General features: G+C 43.0%; 1 protein-coding gene across 2 annotated transcripts; it reads right to left on the bottom strand.

Annotated features, from left to right (window-relative positions):
- Positions 1 to 5,031: 5,031 nt before the first annotated feature.
- Positions 5,032 to 18,901, bottom strand: LOC148098661 (dual specificity protein phosphatase CDC14AB-like). Of its 2 annotated transcripts, none has more exons than XM_087851449.1 (14): positions 18,514 to 18,901; positions 17,379 to 17,469; positions 13,435 to 13,510; positions 12,630 to 12,722; positions 12,462 to 12,541; positions 10,552 to 10,618; positions 9,169 to 9,231; positions 8,652 to 8,739; positions 7,779 to 8,009; positions 7,549 to 7,687; positions 6,595 to 6,811; positions 6,376 to 6,467; positions 5,164 to 5,295; positions 5,032 to 5,080 (listed from the first exon to the last, which is right to left on the bottom strand). In XM_087851449.1, the coding sequence occupies exons 1-14, from the start codon at positions 18,557 to 18,559 to the stop codon at positions 5,032 to 5,034; spliced, it is 1,464 nt and encodes a 487-aa protein (XP_087707575.1). In that variant the 5' UTR covers positions 18,560 to 18,901. The 2 variants fall into 2 exon arrangements, with proteins under 2 accessions (XP_087707575.1, XP_087707576.1); XM_087851450.1 differs by having other exon boundaries at positions 8,667 to 8,739.
- Positions 18,902 to 19,653: the final 752 nt, after the last annotated feature.

The following is a 19,653-nucleotide window of genomic DNA, read 5'->3' as shown; positions in this document are numbered from 1 at the left end:
GAGCAAACAACAGTTTTAGTAACACACCCTGAACTGCACACTTTAACAAACAACATGAGATTTTAACTGTAATGTAAAAATCCTGTGATTCACTGTTATTAAGCACAAACACATCTATGGCCCGTTTCTATTAGTAGCTGCTCAGATCGACTGGAGCCATTGGTTTCCATTACAGTTGAGGACCACCTAATGTGGTCGTCTCAATACAGCAGAGTGTCGACTCACATCATTAGTAAGTGCTAATGCTCCTAATTTCCATCATATTTGTCATTTATTTCTCAAAGTTATTGAAGAAACAGTTATTCAGCTTCATTCCCACTGATCTCGACTACAAACTGTTTCTCTTTGGTTTTTGTTTAAAGCCTCGATGTTTAAAACGTTTCCCTGTGATCACATTTGCACCGTCTGATTTCAAAGTTTGTTTCTTTTGGTCATTTAGTCCACAGAGTCCTTGGTGTTCTGAAAGGGACCTATAAATAAATGTATTATTATTAATATTAATAATAAAGTAGTTGTTGTACATGTACAGACCATAAACATGGAGTCCAGCTGTGTTTGATGCTGCCGGGCAGACTGACCACTGGGAACCTCTGAGCTCTGCTGGTCCACTCTGTGGAGGAACCATGGACACACACACACACACACATGAAGCCACTTTCATTATTAAAATGTGAATTTAGCCTCTAAAAGCTGTGTTCAGTCAGTGTTGCTGCTTCCTGTGTCTAACCTCACGTATGTGCTTCTGAAAGAACCGTTAAAAATTCCCGTAAACACTTTTAAACCTGTGAAAAAACCTTTTTAGAACAGTTTAAGCTGTTATATGTTGAACTCTTGGCTGACATCATATTGAATGCTGTGGACTCAGAATATGATGTCACTCAAGTTTACATGTGTGTGAAGGCAGACGAGTCAGTACTTTGGTAATACAGTGTAAAGTTGAATTTATTGATTGATTTCCATGAACACCACTGTGGCTCAGTGTTGTCCTGATGGAGTCTCATTAACAGCAGCCAGTATGAGCCAGGCTTTAGCTGCTGGGTCTCTGTGTGACCTCTCAGACTGTTTAACAGATCAGACACAAAGAGAATCAGAGCAGCTCTGTTCTTTAAAGACAAACATGAACCCACTCAGGTCACACTTTCCCCACAGATATGAGCATCACTGTCCTCAAACAGCAAATGACCAAGTCTAACATTTGGATCTTTTCTCTTTCATTGTTTTCTTTTTAATGAATCTTTGTAACAATCTGAGGATGTTTCAGGTCATATTTATCCAGGAAACACAAACATGTAAAGGAGTCATCACAGCTCTCTGACCTCGTTGGTCCAGGTTCACCACTGAAGTCTGGAGGGTCATCTTTGGACACGTCACTCCTCACAGACGGACAGCTGGACCCTGCAGACTGTGACCTCTGACCTCTGCAGACACAAACATGATTGAAGCAGCTGTGATCACACAGACTGCAGATAATGCAGCTGTTTCCTGTCAGTAACAGTCCTCTTAGATTAGAGTTCAGCTTTTTACAGGAAAACTGGACAAAACTGATTTTTGTTACAAATTCATTTTCATTTCCTCTCAGCTCACAAACACAGTCAGACAATCAACCAGAATCAACACTGATTATGATGTCAGTGTAGAATTATTTCTGTAACTCAGTGTGTTCAGCTCTCTGACCTCGTTGGTCCAGGTTCAGCACTGAAGTCTGGATTTTGATCTTTGGACCGGTCACTCCTCACAGACGGACAGCTGGACCCTGCAGACTCTGCTCTGTCCTCCTCTTCCTCCATCATCATCTTCAGTCAGTCTGAGAGGTAAACCACAAACACTCAGTGAGTTCACATTAACAGGAGTAACTGAGTTACAGTCGCTGACCTCTGACCTGTCATGTAACCTAGAAACCAGGTCAATATGTCTGTAGGTTCAGTCATCCAGTTCATGTGATCTAAGGAGCTTAGAAAGAAAATAGAGACTTCTTTAAGTTTCTGGAAGACGTTTCATCCGAGAAGCTTCTTCAGTTTTAAAACCAAACGGTGGAGAGTCCCAGATATTTAAACCTGAGACGGAAAGAAAGCATGTCGCTGACCCACCATTGATCATGTGATGAGACACATGATCAATGGTGGGTCAACAATATAACAACAATATAAACACTTATTTCAAGGATGAAACTGCGAGTCTGATCACCAGGAGCACAAACATCCGGAGCACAAACATCTGGAGCACAGATATCTGGAGCACAGACATGTGGAGCACAGACATGTGGAGCACAAACATCTGGAGCACAAACATCTGGAGCACAGATATCTGGAGCACAGACATGTGGAGCACAAACATCTGGAGCACAGATATCTGGAGCACAAACATCTGGAGCACAGATATCTGGAGCACAGACATGTGGAGCACAAACATGTGGAGCACAAACATCTGGAGCACAGATATCTGGAGCACAAACATCTGGAGCACAGACATGTGGAGCACAGACATCTGGAGCACAAACATCTGGAGCACAAACATCTGGAGCAGCATGTTGATGCTGTTGGTTGAGATCCTGAAGACTGAAGTCCAGGCAGCTCCAGCAATGATCCACTGATGTGTTTTTATTCCACGTATGAATGTTGTTATTGACAGAGATGAAGTTACTCAACTTACTTTAGCTTAGCGTTAACATGCTGTCAGGTGTCTCGTGTGGTGTGTAAATATTAATTACAGTGACAGTAAAGGAGGTAAAGGGCTTTGACGTCATCACGTACGTGCGTCCTCTGTGGGCTCTGAGTAAACTCACAAAGTACAAACTACAAGTACACAAACACGAACGTAGCTCAGAGTGGCGGACACACTCGGCCTCGTTGGTCCAGCTGTGAGTCCATTACCGTGAACTATGGAGCGGCAGATTTGTGCTGGAACTAAGCTGCACACAGCTGATGTTAGCCAGGAAAACATTACACACTGACTTTAATGGAGAGACCGGAAATACAAACACACACAGTTTGTTGTGTGAAGAAATCGAACATGAGCTGAACAAACAGTAAAGTTCCTAAAGACAAACTGTTAAAGGAGGAAACAAAGCAAACTTACAGTTTCTTCACACACCAACAACAACAAGCGCCACTCCACGAAGTTCAGGAAGTGAAAGTAAACTTTCAGCCTAATGTGGCGTTTGGGGACAATCAGGGACTTTGAAACACTGTGCTGCGTTCCAGTTCCCCTCAGAAACTCCTAAACCTCTGCAGATTTATTTCTGCTGGTTTTCCAGTTTGAAGCACAAACATCTGTCATCACTTTGTTGTTCTTCTTCCTGCAGCGTTTGAATATTTCACCACTGAACTGATGTTTCTTCAAAGCTCATTTCAACCTGTTGAAGTCATGAATGAAAGTGCAGACTGAGAGTGGATCACATGATGTTTAAGTTGTGTCATGTGACATGTTCAGTATTGTCACACATGTCTAGATTGTCCCTGATATCATAGCTGCTCAAGCACTGATGACTATATTTGAAGAATTATTACTGATGGCAGCAAAGTTTGAATGGAGCTCTCTGTCTGTGCTGATTTGTCGCCCTCTGGAGGTCAAAGCACAAACTGCATGATGTCAGTGTAACCACCACAGAGACAGGAAGTGTTTTTATGACTGAAACACTGAAATGATGCTAACGGCTGTCGTTAAGCTCACTGATAGCAGTGCTCACACTGGCATTGGGAATTCCACAGTGTTTCCTTTAATACACCTTCTCTTCGTCAACCATATAAGCCCGGTTGAACGGCTGCAGCTTAACAAACATAGTGTTTACAAACATAGCACAGTGTTCGTACAACCCATAATGTTGCAAAAGAAAGGTGTCTGGAGAGGTAAAACATAAAATCCGTAGTAACAGGTAAGTGAACATTTATTTATTTTTTTATTATTTGACTTTATATGAATGTATGTATATATATATATATATATATATATATATATACGCATATATATATATATATATATATATATATATATATATATATATATATATATATATATATATATATGCTTATGTATATATATATATACACACACACACACAGTATATATATATATACTGTGTGTGTGTGTGTGTATATATATATATATATATATATATATATATATATATATATATGAATGCATTATACGCATGTCGTAGCTTTGTGTCCCTCGCTCTGCATCATTAGAACATTAACAGACCAACAAATATAAGTTTTTCATACTTTATCGATGAAATCTTAGAAAATATAAATAACATCTATAGCAGAAGCAGTGTATCAGTCTTGGTCTTGCAAGACAGTTTTGCGTCCAGTTGTTAATTCTTGAACAATGTGCACCGATCTCTTACAAAAGATGTGGTTTGCTATGGTTCTCTAACCCAACCAGGTTACTAAAGTACTGAAAATGAGGAGACAACATTACAACAACGTGCCAAATAAGCTAGGTCCATCATGTGCAGCCAAGAAACCTGTGATCTGCCAAAGTTGGCGTGGATTTTGGTACGACTTCTAAAGGTCTGTGTTTCCACAACCAAGACGTTGCTTCAGGCCGTCTACATCCTGTGGTTCTGAACTTTGGATGGACAAATGGCAGCAGCCATTTATCAGAAGCACCCAGACTGCTCTTGGCGATGGTCTGACTCAGTCCTCGGGCTACGACCTTTTATCCCCTGTTAGCGTTGTTTGGTCTTGGCACCTGCACGTGTCCTTTGCTTCCAGCAAAATGATTGTGACAACGGGACATTCAGCATCTAGCAGATGTTATATCTGCAATATGCAGCAGCAGTTTTTTACAGTTACCTGCCTGCTATACCCAAGAGACGTGATGATTTATGGTGTCGGCCCTGTTATCACAGAATGGGCCACGTGACCAGTTAAAGTGGTGACAAACTGTTGGCTCTGTCAAAACCAAAAGTAGTTATTGGGGCTAAAAAAGGATTTACAGCCTATTAAAGGTGCAAGAGAGCTGATCCAGTTTCCAGCGAGTCCATCATCAGCTGGGCTGATTCATGACCACAACGTCCCAAGTGTGAAGTCAGTGAATCAGTGCTGGCCTGGTGCTGAACACAATGAGGCTGAAGGGACTGTGGAGACATCAGCACATCACATTTTATATTGGTTTTATTATAATGTGCTTCTAGTAAGGAACAAAAGCACAGACACCAACCTCCTGATCTGCGGAGCAGTGGTGGTAGAGGAACTTCGTCTCAGCTTTTTAGTAGAAGAGCGGGTGAGGTGGACTTTGGAGGGCTTCGGGGGAGGGAGGATGGAGCAGTGTGAAGTCTTGGACAGGTTTAACCTGACACAGAAAACAAGAACACCTCATATTTGTGTGTGTGTGTGATCCAAGAGCAAATACTAAACTTGATCCTTCACAAAAACAAGCACAACGAACAACTTCTCCAAAAATCCTTCTGATGATTTCTACGCTCACTGCAGGAATCAACATCTGCACACACACTCTGTACAAGAGACAAGAGACAGATACGCTTCGACGTGTGGGAGGTACCTCGAGTTAACCTCCGTGGAAGCCCAGTTCTTGGTTGTGTCAGGTTAGCAGTTTAGTGATGTTAGTTTACAGGAGAAGCACGTTGTGAGTTTGGTTCGTGGTCGTCCTTTGGTTTCTTTTTGCCGCAGCTCCCATATCCCCGATTTGTAACTATTTACTTTTTATGAAATGTTTCTTGAACTATGGCAGCTTCTTATATATCTGCTATATTTGGGCCGTGGATTCAGGGACCAAAACAAAAACTGTAGTGAGCAGAGGTATTATCTACTGATTGTGTGTCTGGCGGCAGCCACGGGTGGAGAGCAGAGGCAGCGGGCAGGCCAATCGAAACGCAGCTCAGGCCGCGGCTGCAGCAAAAACTTGGGCGTAGGAGGAGCGATTCTGGCAAACCGTCAGGAGGGGGAAGTGGTGCTCTACCAACACGGTGTCCAGTAAAGATGGAGGCCTGCTGACTCCAACTGAGGACACTGTCAGGCAGTAGAAGGAATACTCTGACAACCTCCACAACCTTAATCTCACTCATGATTAACTAAAGTATCCAAAGACAACAACTTCTCTTGTTGCATTTAGGTTTCAGTTTAACCGAAGAACAAAAAAGGATGCATGAGCTTGAGCAGGTTATACACAACATTTACGCTGCACAGATGAGAACACAGCAGGATTTCATGCAGTCCAGTCTGTCTGTTAGACAGCGTGCAAACAAAGCATTCGACAACAGTCACTTATGTACTTTCTGACATCCACAAAAACATGTTGGTGTCTATTATATCTCCTTGTTAATAGAAACTTTGTTTTGAGCTAATTCTCAACGTGTCTCTTGCACTGAGCACAATAACCATTTATCATTAATTAAATTACAGATATTGGTACCTTGAGCAGGATGACGCTGATCTCGGTGGGCGTTTTCCCTTCAGTGCTCTCAGTTCGTCTCCCTGTGTCAGACTGACTTCTTTGCAGTTATTCTGCACAGACACAGAAAGAAAGACACAATTAGCAGCATGAAAACACAACATTGTGATCAGAACTCAGTAGCCTGTTTGAATTCTGCAGTAACCATTAAAAAAGGTGCTATGAAGTCACACCGCTGACCTCATCCAAGCTATATGACTTGCAGAGCACGGTGTTGATTGACAGGTCATCCATGCTGGAAAGCAGCGAGGACACTGCCTCCTGTTTGCCTCCCTGCACAGAGTCAGAGCGGTGAAGCTGCTGTTGCTGCAGCTGCTGCTGCCGACTCCGTCTCTGTTGGACCAGCTTCTGTTTAGACCGATGCACGTCACCCTGAACCCACAAACTGTGCTGCTTCCTGCACACAAACATCAAACACACGCCACAAACTAACTGTGATATCATGTTTAGCAGGTATAACATTCAACATCCTGGTTTAGCGTGTAAGTAGACACACAAAGCTAGTAGCCATTAGCAACAGAGCACTACTGTGGCGTAAGGAGGAAGTGTGCGTCCGGAGCTGAGATGCTCTCACAGATGCTCGATGAGATTGAGATCTGCCGACGTTGAAGGCCAAGGTGACGCCTCAAACCCTTCCTGATCTACTTCCTGATCTACTTCCTGATCTACTTGTGCTTCGTGTGAAGACTCCAGCGACACTCGAAGTATTAGAGAACAGCTGTACTCAGTGACCAACGCCTTTTGGGTCATTGCAAAATGTCAAACAGCTTGTGTTTAAATAAAAAAGACTGGAAACAGAAAAAGTGGACCAATCACACCTTCACAGATAAACGCAATGACCCTGATGAAGGCCACTAACACGTTATGGTTCCCTAATACTCTGTGACTGGAGTCTTCACCTCGTCAGATCTTTCTCCGTGCACCTTGGAGGTGAAGTTGCCGTCTGCTTGTGTTTTGTGACATTATCCTAATGAAGTGTTGCAGACGTGTCTGTGTGCACATCATCTGGAAAGCATTACTCCTGTACTTTCATGAACGGCACTAAAGCTTAATGATTGTCTCCGACTGATACCTTTGGAGTCACGGAAATTGGAGCGTTTGGTTTGAGCGGTCACAGCTGAGGCACAAACTCACTCTTCTAAGAAGTTTTGCTGTGGACCGATGATAGATCCAGGTCTGCAGACTCTGATCCAAGCAATCGCCTCGGCTGCAGTAAACCGGAAGTGCTTCATCAGGTAGCAGCCAATCAGAGTGCCCGTGCGGCCTAATCCAGCTGTAAATGGATGGAGTGTTTAAAGAGACAAAGTTAAGATAAAAGAAATAAATGACATCAATTAAACATACATAAACACTTGCAGTCCTACCTTTACAGTGCACTGCCACTGCCCCGTCTGTGCTTTCACACACATGCAGAAAGCGTCTGACGATGAGGTCAGAGGGCGTGGTCCCATCAAGGAAGAAGAGGTCGTGGTGCTCAAATCCTGCATCCTCAAACCGCCTGCCATCATACAACTTCCTGTTCAGACGAACCACGGTCGTTACGTCATTTTGGCAAAAGTATGAGAAGTATGCCTCGGGTGTGTGGAGGGGATAACCTGGAGACAGAATCAACAACAACTGAGTTACGTCGTACGTTTCAATCAGCGAGGGTCTGTTTTTAATGCAAGTCCTGTCTCTTAATGCAAACGTAAAATAAGATTCAATGACGTAGTGTCAACTGATTTATATTGTAAGGTAAAGACGTTAAATACAGAGAAAACTCAACGATCGAACGGCCCCAAGCACCTGCTGACAGCGGGAAAGAAAAACTCCCTTTTAACAAGAACCAGGCTGAGGGAGGGGGAGCAATCTGCCACATGTGGTCGGGGTGAGGGGAGGACAACGGGAAAAGAGATGTACTGGAGAGCCAGAGGGGAATAATAACTACGTGCAAAGTGGTGTAAATACACAGGAAGTAAAAAGAGCTGAGTGATGAAGAAGCATGAGTGCATCATGGGAAACCCCGAGCCACTGCAGGGCTCAGGCTCGTCTAATCCAGCCGTAACAACATGACAGCACTAAGCAGGAAACAATACACGCCATCAGAAGACAGCAGGGTAAGGTTAGCTCTTCTCAGCTGTTTCAGGACGTGCAGGCACTGAGGGGCTGCACAGGCCTTCTGTCAGGCCAAGCAACGTGAGCACTGATGTTGGTTTGGAGGCATGCTTTTAGCTTTTAGCTTAGAGATTCTGACTCACCATCTTCTATCTTACCACGAGAATGAGGGCTACTGAATGCCAGAACCTTTCCCGGAACGATCCAGTTCATATCTCCATTTTCAACTCGCTAAAAGCACAAAAAGAAAGGAAAGAAAGACTGTGATAGAGGTTAGCGACATATCAGTTAAAAACATGGATCCAGAACACCTTAATTATACCACCACTGCAGTAATGAACACATACAGGCTTTTACCTTTCATTGGAAATCAGTTTTGTTGCAGTGGACACAGGTGAGCTGACCTTTACTTCACTGACTGTCTATCACTTGGACGGGTGAGTTATGGATCAATCTAACTGAGAAACTGAGGAAGTACAGCGTGCACCAAGGCAGGCCTGGACATGGTACGAGCCCTTGGTTGGCCCTGACTGTGTTAGTAACAGCACTGCAAATAAACTGGATGAATAACAAGCGTACGTTACTTATTTCTTACTGTATCCTGGTCCTGTTTTCATTGATATCGACCTGTAGCACAGTCAGCACTCTGCAGTCTGTTACCTCATAATGTTCATATTCTTCTGCACTGAACCTTTCAAAATCCAAGAAACCATGTTGTAATGCCTGCAGAGGAAAAGAGCAGGAACAGATTTTCACAACAAAAGCACAACTCCCCCCAAAGGGCTGAAATGTTTAGTGTTATAGTGATCTGCAGTGGTTTCACAGATTCAGTTCAGTTTTTTTTAGCACCAAATCACAACAAAGGTCACCTCAGGCAGTTAATATTGTACGGTAAAGACCCTACAGTTATACAGAGGAAACACAATCAGACCACCCCTACGAGCAGGCACACTGGTGACAGTGGGGAGGAAAAACTCGTTTTTAACAGAAACACATGTTCACCAGAACCAGGCTCAGGGAGGGGCGGCAATCTGACTGACTGCTGAGGGGCTGAGGGGACGGAGACAGGACCAAAGACACACTGTGAGGACAGCCAGAGATTAATAACAAGGATGATTCAGTGCAGAGAGGTCTATTAGATGGGGCCTGATTATTTAAGACCTTGTATGTAAGGAGCAGGATTTTGAATTCTGGCTTCATGGACAGATAGAGCTGGGTGTCATCTGCATAGCAGTGTAAATGTATGCTATGTCTTCTAATGATGCTGCCTAAGGGAAGCATGTATAATGTAAACAGAATTGGTCCTAGCACTGAACCCTGTGGAACTCCATAATTAACCTCAGTGTGTGAAGAGGACTCTCCATTTACATGTACAAACTGGAGTCTATTAGATAGATATGATACAAACCACTGCAGCACAGTACCTGTAATACCTACAGCATGTTCTAATCACTCTAATAGGATATTATGGTCGACAATATCAAACGCTGCACTGAAGATCGAAGAATTAATTAATGGCAGGACTTCTTTGAGCAGTTTTGTAGGAATGGGGACTAAAAGAGATGTTGATGCACTGACTATTTCTTCTTTAGTCATTTGTTTTCAATTCCTGTGTGTTTGTACATCACTTAAGTATTTAATCATTAGTAATTATTAAACTCCTTTGTAGTTCTCTCTGCTCTCTTCTCTCACCCCTCACCTGTCACAGTGAATTGCTGCCTCCTTAAACCTGGTTCTGTTGGAGGTTTCGTCCTGTTGGAAGGGAGTTTTTCCTTCCCACTGTTGCCAAGTGTATACTTCTAGTGCAGAGCTGTAGGGTCTTTACCTTATAAGTTAAAGTACCTTGAAGTAACTGTTGCTTAGAATTAGTGCTATGAATAAAACTGAATTCAATTACTGTTGTTACAGAATAAGAGGAGAACAATGTCAAATGTGGCTCAAACTGGGATTTTTAAGTTAAAATGAGGTTAAAATGACCAAAATGAAGTTAATAAGTGTCATTTTAATTTTACTAAAATCATCTGTGTTAGACGTTGTTGCTACCTTGTGGATTCCTTGTAAGCAGTTTAGGACGGTGAGGTTAAAAGAGCACTCTCCAACTGCTGCGTCTCTGTGGCACACACACACACACACACACAGACACACACACACACAGACACACACACACACACACACACAGACACACACACACACAGACACACACACACACATAAACACACACACAGACACACACACATACACATACAGTCAGAGGAATACAGTAATAGTAGTTATTAGTGATGGGTCCAGCAACACTAACGCACCGATGCATCTATCAAGCTCACAGAGCGAAGCCTGTATCGGTGCGTCGCTTTAAAAAAAAGTCACGTGATCGATACAGCTGCTGTATCGCTAATTGCCAACGCGCCAAACTGTGTTTAAAAGGTACCGCATCTGCCAACGGAATGAGTTGCCACCAAAAAAAAAAAAAAAACCCCACAAAATTACTCTTGCAAAGATAAAAAAAAAAAAATACATATCTCTCTACAACAAATAATAATACACATCTCTCCATAACAAAATGGAGCCCGAAAGAAAAAGAAATGCTTCTGCTGTGTGGGATCATTTTGATCTTTTAACTGCAAATAAGGGACTAGTTTGTCTGTCTTTGTTTCAGTGTAATCTATCAGAATAGGAAAAACAGCAATGTGACTTGCAGTGTAAATTATTTATTTCATTTTATGCAGGTTGAATGTCGCATCTGTTCTGTGGAGCTTTCTTACACAAACAAAAGCACCTCCTCAGTGTTTAGGCATTACAGAGCCAAACATGAAAATGAGGAAACAAACACACTGAGAATGAACACAGGTCGGCCTATATTGACACTGAACAACTTTATCATCATTTTTTTTAATTAATATGTGTTTTATTATTTTGAAATCAAGCATCTGGGAAGACTGTTCTGGACCAGGCTGTTGTGAATTTTATTATAAAGGAGTGCAAACCCCTTAGTATTGTGGAGAGTGTCGGAGAGAAACATTCCAAGATCAGAGGATCCTTTAACAAATATATCCTTTTCTGAATAGAAATTTATAATAAACTCTGGGTCAATTACATTTAAATGGGTAATATTACATTCACAATACTTTCATTTTAATTTTCAATTAATGTCATTCACAATATATTTTAAAGATGTCTAAAATATTTGCAATGTAAAATATATAAAATTAATCCATGGAAAGTACAATACCTTACAGTGTATACAAGTATGACTAGGTCATTGAATCAGTGTCTGTTGTGAGTCTCAAGTAAGTTGCCTGCAATGATATTTAAGATCCAGCAGGTGTCAGTATGGAGTAAAACAGCAACATTGTGTCGACGCAGTATCGATACAGTTTGGAGAATGAAACGCTTCACGAGGCCTCATCTACCCATCACTAGTAGTTATCAGGGTTCAGATCATATCTGGTCACATGTGGTCTCAGGCTTGTTTGCACTGTAAATTAACACAAAGCATCACTAAGAGTGTAAAAACTAAGCAGCAGCTGTTTAGCTGAGCTCAGGACTGGGGGGGGACACGTTAGCTCAGTCTAGATGAATGAAATCAACCCACTGGCACCGCTAAAGCTCACTAAGAGCTCATAAACTCTTAACAGTTCATTCAAATTTCTGAATTCAGTTTTATTTATATAGTGCCAAATCACAACAGCAGTAGAAACCCTACAATAATACGGGAAAATGTTCCCATCCCAAACTTAAAAGTGTGGGTTTGATGAGGTTTCCTGACCTCCTGGAACCTTCATGGTCACCAAATAATTTCCAGCTAGGTGGAGTTTCTTCTTGTTACCCTGCTTGCAGTCTTTATGCTAAGCTAAGCTAAGCTGGAAGTAACAGACAGAAGAATAGTGTCTCAGTAAATGTAATGACAACAGCCCAGCATGCAGTGCTGTTTCGTAGAAAGCAGCAGCCTGTACCTAAACGGCATGTAGCCTGTGTTGTTTCCTGCTATCAGAGTCCTGTAGGCATCTTCTGGGCTTCTCTTCAAATACATCACCTACAGGGCAGAGTTAAACTACATCACTAATAATGGACAGACAGACGGGCAATCAGATGATGTGATGGACAAATGAAAGGATATTTACAGCATAGGCACCAATGAGAACAGCAGCATTGGCTCTCTTCTTCTGGTCGTAGCTGGTGTAGTGAACCAGTCTCTTTCTAGACATTGTGAAAGACTATAAACCAATAATGATAATCAATAATCAGTGAAACAGCACATGTGCATTAATACATTTAAAATAAGAGTCTACTGTCAGAGGAGTGCACACACACCCTCAGAGCAAAGACCTTTCAAAATAAGAGTCTACTGTCAGAGGAGTGCACACACACCATCACAGCAAAGACCTTTCAAAATAAGAGTCTACTGTCAGAGGACTGCACACACACCATCAGAGCAAAGACCTTTCAAAATAAGAGTCTACTGTCAGAGGAGTGCACACACACCATCAGAGCAACGACCTTTCAAAATAAGAGTCTACTGTCAGAGGACTGCACACACACCATCAGAGCAAAGACCTTTCAAAATAAGAGTCTACTGTCAGAGGAGTGCACACACACCATCACAGCAAAGACCTTTCAAAATAAGAGTCTACTGTCAGAGGACTGCACACACACCATCAGAGCAAAGACCTTTCAAAATAAGAGTCTACTGTCAGAGGAGTGCACACACACCATCAGAGCAACGACCTTTCAAAATAAGAGTCTACTGTCAGAGGACTGCACACACACCATCAGAGCAAAGACCTTTCAAAATAAGAGTCTACTGTCAGAGGAGTGCACACACACCATCAGAGTAAAGACCTTTCAAAATAAGAGCGTAACGCGTTTTCTAAATGATGTCTATACAGCAAACAAAGCCCTGAGTCTGAAGACCTTCATCTGCATTACCTTCAGCTTCCTGTTGAGTTTCCAGCAGTATCTGTACAGCATGGCCAGGTTGAGGGGCCCAAAGTCTGCATAAAAACTGCAACACACAGCGAGAGATGGAGGAGCTTTCAACAATTACAACAACAACACAAATCAGCCACAAAACTAAACCCACTGACAGGTGAAGTCGGTGACATTGTTCATCTGGTTATAATAAAATGCTCCGTTAGAAAACCCACACAATGCAGACATGGAGTCAGAGGAAGCTCACAGCTTTGTTTCACTCAATGAAACCAAACTCAGATCCCGTTTGTCTGCTGCAGAAAAGAAAACTGTTATCAAGGCTGGAACATGACAGACGAGCAGGGGTGCAAGTCAGCACTGTTACAGCAGAACATCAGGTTCTATAAAGTCCTTTCCCTAACACCACAGCATTGGATACCAGATTACTCATCATCACTGCTATTCAGTAAGTCGGCCAACAGCACGAATGACAGCAAGAGGATCTCAAAGATCGTCAAACAAGCACTGAAAGCTGTCACGTTGGGGTCGACCCAGCATTTTGAGTTCTCTTGCTTTGGTTTCTTTTTGAAGGATCGTTTTTGTTCTCTGGTGCTTTGTTGATTATTATTATTATTTATCTATTGTTTCTGTGATTCTGGTTTTTGCTCTCAGGTTCTGTGTTCCCATGTTTGCTGTGGGTCTTGATCTGTGTCCAGTCTGCGTCTTTGTGATTTCTTGTGTTCCCTCCCTTGTCTCGTCTCGTTAATTACTTCCACCTGTGTGTGATCTCCCTGTGTTTCTCTGAGTGTATTTAAGTCGTGTCTTCTGTCATTGCCGGTCCGTCTGTGTATCTGCCATGTTTCACCCGTGTGTTCTGCCCTCCCTCCTTCATGCTCGTCTTCTGCTTTGTGTTTACTAGTTTAGTTATTCCCAGTATAGTTTAGTTTAATCTTCGTTTGCCATTTTTTCCCTGTGCTCTGTGTTCAATAAACCACCTTCACGACTGCCTCCAATTGGATCCTCCTTTATTTCCTCCACACGGCTCACTCCACTGTGACAAAAGCCATCTCAGGTTTACTCATAGACCACCTCCCCGGTTAATCACAGCTCAAACACCCGCTCTGTGACAGACACACTGAAACTGTGATATATCCCATGATACTGATGCTCAGAGTTGAGCATCAAGAACTCAGGCTACGTTCACACTGCAGGCGAAAGCGCATCAAATCAGATTTTTTGACCCTCTGCGACCATCTATCCGATCATGGTGTGACAGTGTGAACGGCACAAATCCGATATTTTCAAATCCGATCTGGGTCACTTTCGTATGTGGTGCTGAATCCGATACATATCTGATGTTTTAGAAAGCTGCTGTTTGATGGTCATGTCGCATTAAATCCGTCTTTTACGTCACCGACACAAGACAGACGCCAATTATCAGCGCCGGAGAAGACATTGTGAACGCTTCCATCCAGTGAAACTGTTGGGAAGACAACGTTGGAGAAACGTGAACATTTTATTTGTTCTGTATAATCTGCAGATTCTGACAGAAATCTGCAACTATCCTTTGAAGCAGCGCTCCTCTAAAACAGCAATAAGGATCATTATTAGGTTATTTACATTATTATGTAAATAACAAAATAACTTAAAGCAAAAATTGGGAAACGTGAAGTCTGAAGTCTTTATATTAACGACCATCAGTCAAACAATACTGTTGGTCTGGGTCTAAACAGAGCGCGTTGTGTGTGACGTCTTCTTTTGTGCATGCGGCCGCTTTGAGCGTTCACACTAGAGCGCGTTTGCTGTCGCATTTTATTTGTAGTTTGAACGAGCAGACAAAACAATCAGATTTGATCCAAAAATCTGAATTGAGCATCAAGACCTGCAGAGTGAACGTAGCCTTAGAGTTCCTAAAAAGTCCTGAGAGGTCAGGAAATGCTGGAAACCAGTTTCCACCCAGCCCTGTGTACTGTGGTGGCCTGCAGCTCCACAGCAGAACATCCACAGTATGAAGCTGCAATTTGCAGGGCACATATAAACGCATAGATGGAGCATTTTTCCAAGGCTGTTTCACCTCTGATCTGTCTCTCATCGGTGTATAAAGGGTGTATGATTAAAACTATTTTATATCCTAAAATAAATGCAGATCATTTAAGGAACCATAACTCGTGCGTGCTCAGTCAGGGGTTATGACCACAGAGTAGGCCAGGACCAGATGATTGGTTTATGACATCAGTCACACTGGTGATACATCAACAGACATTTTCATGGAGAAACAGTGCAAATGTATCAACATGACAACACAGGGTTGGATGAAATTCTCCACAAGTATGTGGACTTCATGTCTTCACTGACGTATGAGCTGTTCCTGTTGGAGGGTTGACGGCGTGTCTCATGTCACACTCCTCCACAGTGAGGATGGACTTATTGATACGTGCCTCTGGTGACTGCACTTCAAAACAAGGAGTGATTCAACTGCTCTGCTAGTGAAGCATCAGCTCTGTGACTGCTCCTGTACTCGGTGATGTGCTGCCCTCCTGACACACCTGCCTGCTGTTGTTGCTGTCCAGGTGATCTTCCACCTGTACTGTGATTTGGCCTTTCAGACGACTCGTTGCACCGTCGCTCACTCTGAAGGCAGCCGGTGGACGTCCCCGGTCATCCAGGGCTTGTGGTTGGGATAGACCAGGTGACACAGTACACCTCCAGGTCTGGATGTTCAGGAATGTCCTGGTGGTGTGGAGACAGTCCTGCAGCTGCTGTAAGGCTTCATCAGGCCAGGTTCTGATAGTCTTCGTGGTGGCCAGAGCAGCTGTCCTGACAGGAAGCAGCATCCTGCTCACATCCAGGCGGCATGGCGGCACTGTAAGGAAGTTCTTTCAGGGTCTCCCCACCTATTAGAAGTTTACCGTCCCACTGCTCCCGGCCCTGCTCGTTGGGAATCGTCCAATTAGAGTTTTCTCTCTAATATTGTAGGTTGTTTACCTACAAAGGGCCTGGATGTAACTGATGTTATACAAATAAAACTGGACTAAACTAAATCACCAGTTAAGCTAACGTGAATGAACATGCATGTCTTTGGACTGTGAACCAGGGAAAACGTGTGAACTCCAACTAGAAAGACCACAGTTTGAACCAGGACACCATCCCTCCGGGTGGAGCAGTGGACTTCCTCTAACAGTATAATGGTCATCAGAGACCAGTGATGAGAAGTCAAGGAAGGACAGGACCATGACTGTCAAAAGGCGTGTCTCTCTGAAATGAACAGGTGGGATATTAATGAGGTCAAAGGAATTTCTAAAGGACACGAAACAAAAACGGAGGCAAACAAAGTTCATCTGTTACAAAAGAGGCATCAGAAAGAAATGATTTGTAGGAGCGTGTGCTGGCAGTGAGCAGGAGCAGACTGTTACCATGGAGACTTTCAGTGGCAATGACATCGCAGCGTTTCTCACTTTTCAGCCATTCGTGTGTTTGTTGAGTGAATCTGCAGGATTCACTGAACCTTCAGCTCCACGTGTCTCTCAGACCAGCTCGGCTGACATAATCAGCTACAGCTGGTTAGCAGAATCATGAGGAAGCTTCACACACTACACGTTTTACTGCACAACAGTACGAGACACCCCGAAGCACTGAAGAAGCTGGAGATCTCCTTCAGGCACTTGTAGCCGTCTCAGCCACAGAGACCAGATCTCTGCAGATCTCTGCAGATCTACTGGACAGATGACATGAAGCGATCAGAGTTTGAGTCACTTTGAATGTTTTATGCTTGTTGCTGTTATAGAAAGTCATGAGTTTACTTTTACATGGTACAGAAAGTATTTTGTTAAATGAACATTCAGCTAAACCAAGAACAACACCAACTATAATATCAGCATGTGAATGATAACATCCGGACTCACTTTAAATGGATGTCAGACGGCGGTACGTCAGAATTGGGATCAGACTAGATCACAGCTTACCTTTCATATATGAGCTCCTCATCCGTGCTGAAGAAGTGTGTGTTGGCTGTATTCTTAGGTTTGACCCGCAGAGTGGCAAAGTACAGGCGGTCTGTGGTGCACACACACACACACACACACACACACACAGGTTACATTCAGCCTCACAGACAGTCCTGGCTTCAGATACAGGGCGATAACGCTCTCTTGTCCCGATCACACCGAGCTGCTGACTGTATCCAGGTATTTTTGGTGTCTCGGTTACAGCACAGGATCAGTTCCCCTCATTAACTGCTGCTGAAACCAAGGCAGGACCCAAATCTCCGTCCTTACATGACACACTGGTGCTGGTTACTTAACCTGATTTAGCCAAACTTAATCCTCGCACTACTGAAATGCTTCTTTTTACCAGATTAGAGAACGATGGGTCGTGGCTTCATAAACTTAATAAACTTTGTAATTCTTTGCTTTAACTAAACTGTATTATTTGACTCTATGAGTGAATGAGTTGTGGGACACTGGGCTACAACCTGCCAACTGTTAGCCTGTAAGTTTGAACCTTTCAGCTACATGTAGTTTTACATGTACTCATGAGTGAAGCAGCTTCAGTAAAACTGGAAAGTTCTGCAGTGATAGCTGAAAAGAGAAAAACTTATTCCTGGAAACGAGCTGCTGTGTAAAGGCTGTGAAGCTGACCTGCACCTGCATGGACTCACTTTACCAGGATTCTTTTTACCGTCTTAATGCACAGCTGTTACACTTTATATCATGTTAATTATAGCAGACACAGCTGAAAACGATCCAGCATCCTCCAGGCCAAAGGCCGACCAGCTGCCCCCACAGTCCTGTCAAGAGTTATTGTTCTCCACAACAATGCACAGTGCTGATGAAGAAGCTACAAAATAATCAGAAATGTCCTCGTCTCTTATTTGGTTAGTGTCCCCATGATGGAGACCATCGTGGTCAGTGTAGCTCACACTGAATCATACTGGTTTAGCTTTGTTTGAAAGAACAAATGAGCCAAAATGAACGAGCAGGTCAGTGCTGTGTATTTATGTCCACGCTCTCAGTCACACACATGGAAATATTGCAGGCTGTAGTTTCTTATAGAAAACCATTATGCAGTATTACATCCCAGCACTGATGTTAAACTTACCCTTAATAAATTCTGATGAGCTGGCCTGCTCATATCCATCTGCCATTTGTTACAGTGGGAATGGTCACAGTGTCCCGGAGTGAGTTTGTCCTCTTCTTATCTGTTGTGAGACCACTCGAGATGTTCCAAAAATATCAAGAGTTCACTACAGAATAGCATTTCACCTGCGTCACTACTGTAAATGAAAAGGGTCCAACTTTAAAGTCTCCCCGCCCGCCGCTGATGAGGAGCATGCGTAAAGTCTCCAAAGTCGCTCCGCTCCACGGACTGCGCCTGAACCGAGAGGTTTCCGCTCCTCCATGCCTGAACTACAACGAATATCCCAGCAAGTAGAAGATTTACAGGACAGCCCAGAGTCGTGGCAGCGATGATCTCTCTGCTGCCTCGCACATGCTCAGTCAATGGTCACATAAACGCGCGCACACATCACCGGCCGTGCTGCCAAAGCCTGCTGGAGCTGGATTTAAACAGAAATCCTCTTTCCCAGTAATAGAAACTGTATTTATATTTATATATATTTATATTTATATACATATTTATTTATATTTATATTTATTTATATTTATATTTATATATATTTATATTTTTATATATATTTATTTTTATTTATATGTATATATATTTATATATTTCAAGGCTGCTACAAAATGCACCGTTTGCTTATTTGTATTTGTGTGAACATTACAAAAGTAACACCACAAAGTCATCTATGCTGATGGCATTTCTCTCCTGTCTGAGTGGCCTCCCTCTTCCACACGTTGTGCTATGATGAGAGCTGGGTTAGGTTGGATGGAGGACTGCACTGTGGTTTGTTCCCATCACCCAAAGCTGTAAAGCCAAAGTCCTGAGTGCCAAATGTCTGAGCTGCCTGACTGAACTGTGACTTTCACAGGCCGCTAGCTAAGTCTGCACTTGCATCACTTAGTTTTCTAATCAAGTGTTTGCTTGTTAAACAGAAATATTCAGAAGGACTACAGATACGGGGGTCGCCTTACAGTTTACATGCATTGATCTCTAAAGGGCTCCATATGCTACACGGTGCTGTCACACTGTGCTGTCAGAGCTGGGCCTGTCACCACTGACTGGAAGATCTCCACACCATTAGACTGCATTACTGTTGGACTAGCCTCACACAAACTC

Source organism: Neolamprologus brichardi, chromosome 14 (genome assembly GCF_056152115.1).
Source record: "Neolamprologus brichardi isolate AB-2024 chromosome 14, ASM5615211v1, whole genome shotgun sequence".
Lineage (NCBI taxonomy): Eukaryota > Metazoa > Chordata > Actinopteri > Cichliformes > Cichlidae > Neolamprologus > Neolamprologus brichardi.
This window is presented reverse-complemented; position numbering and strand designations above follow the sequence as displayed.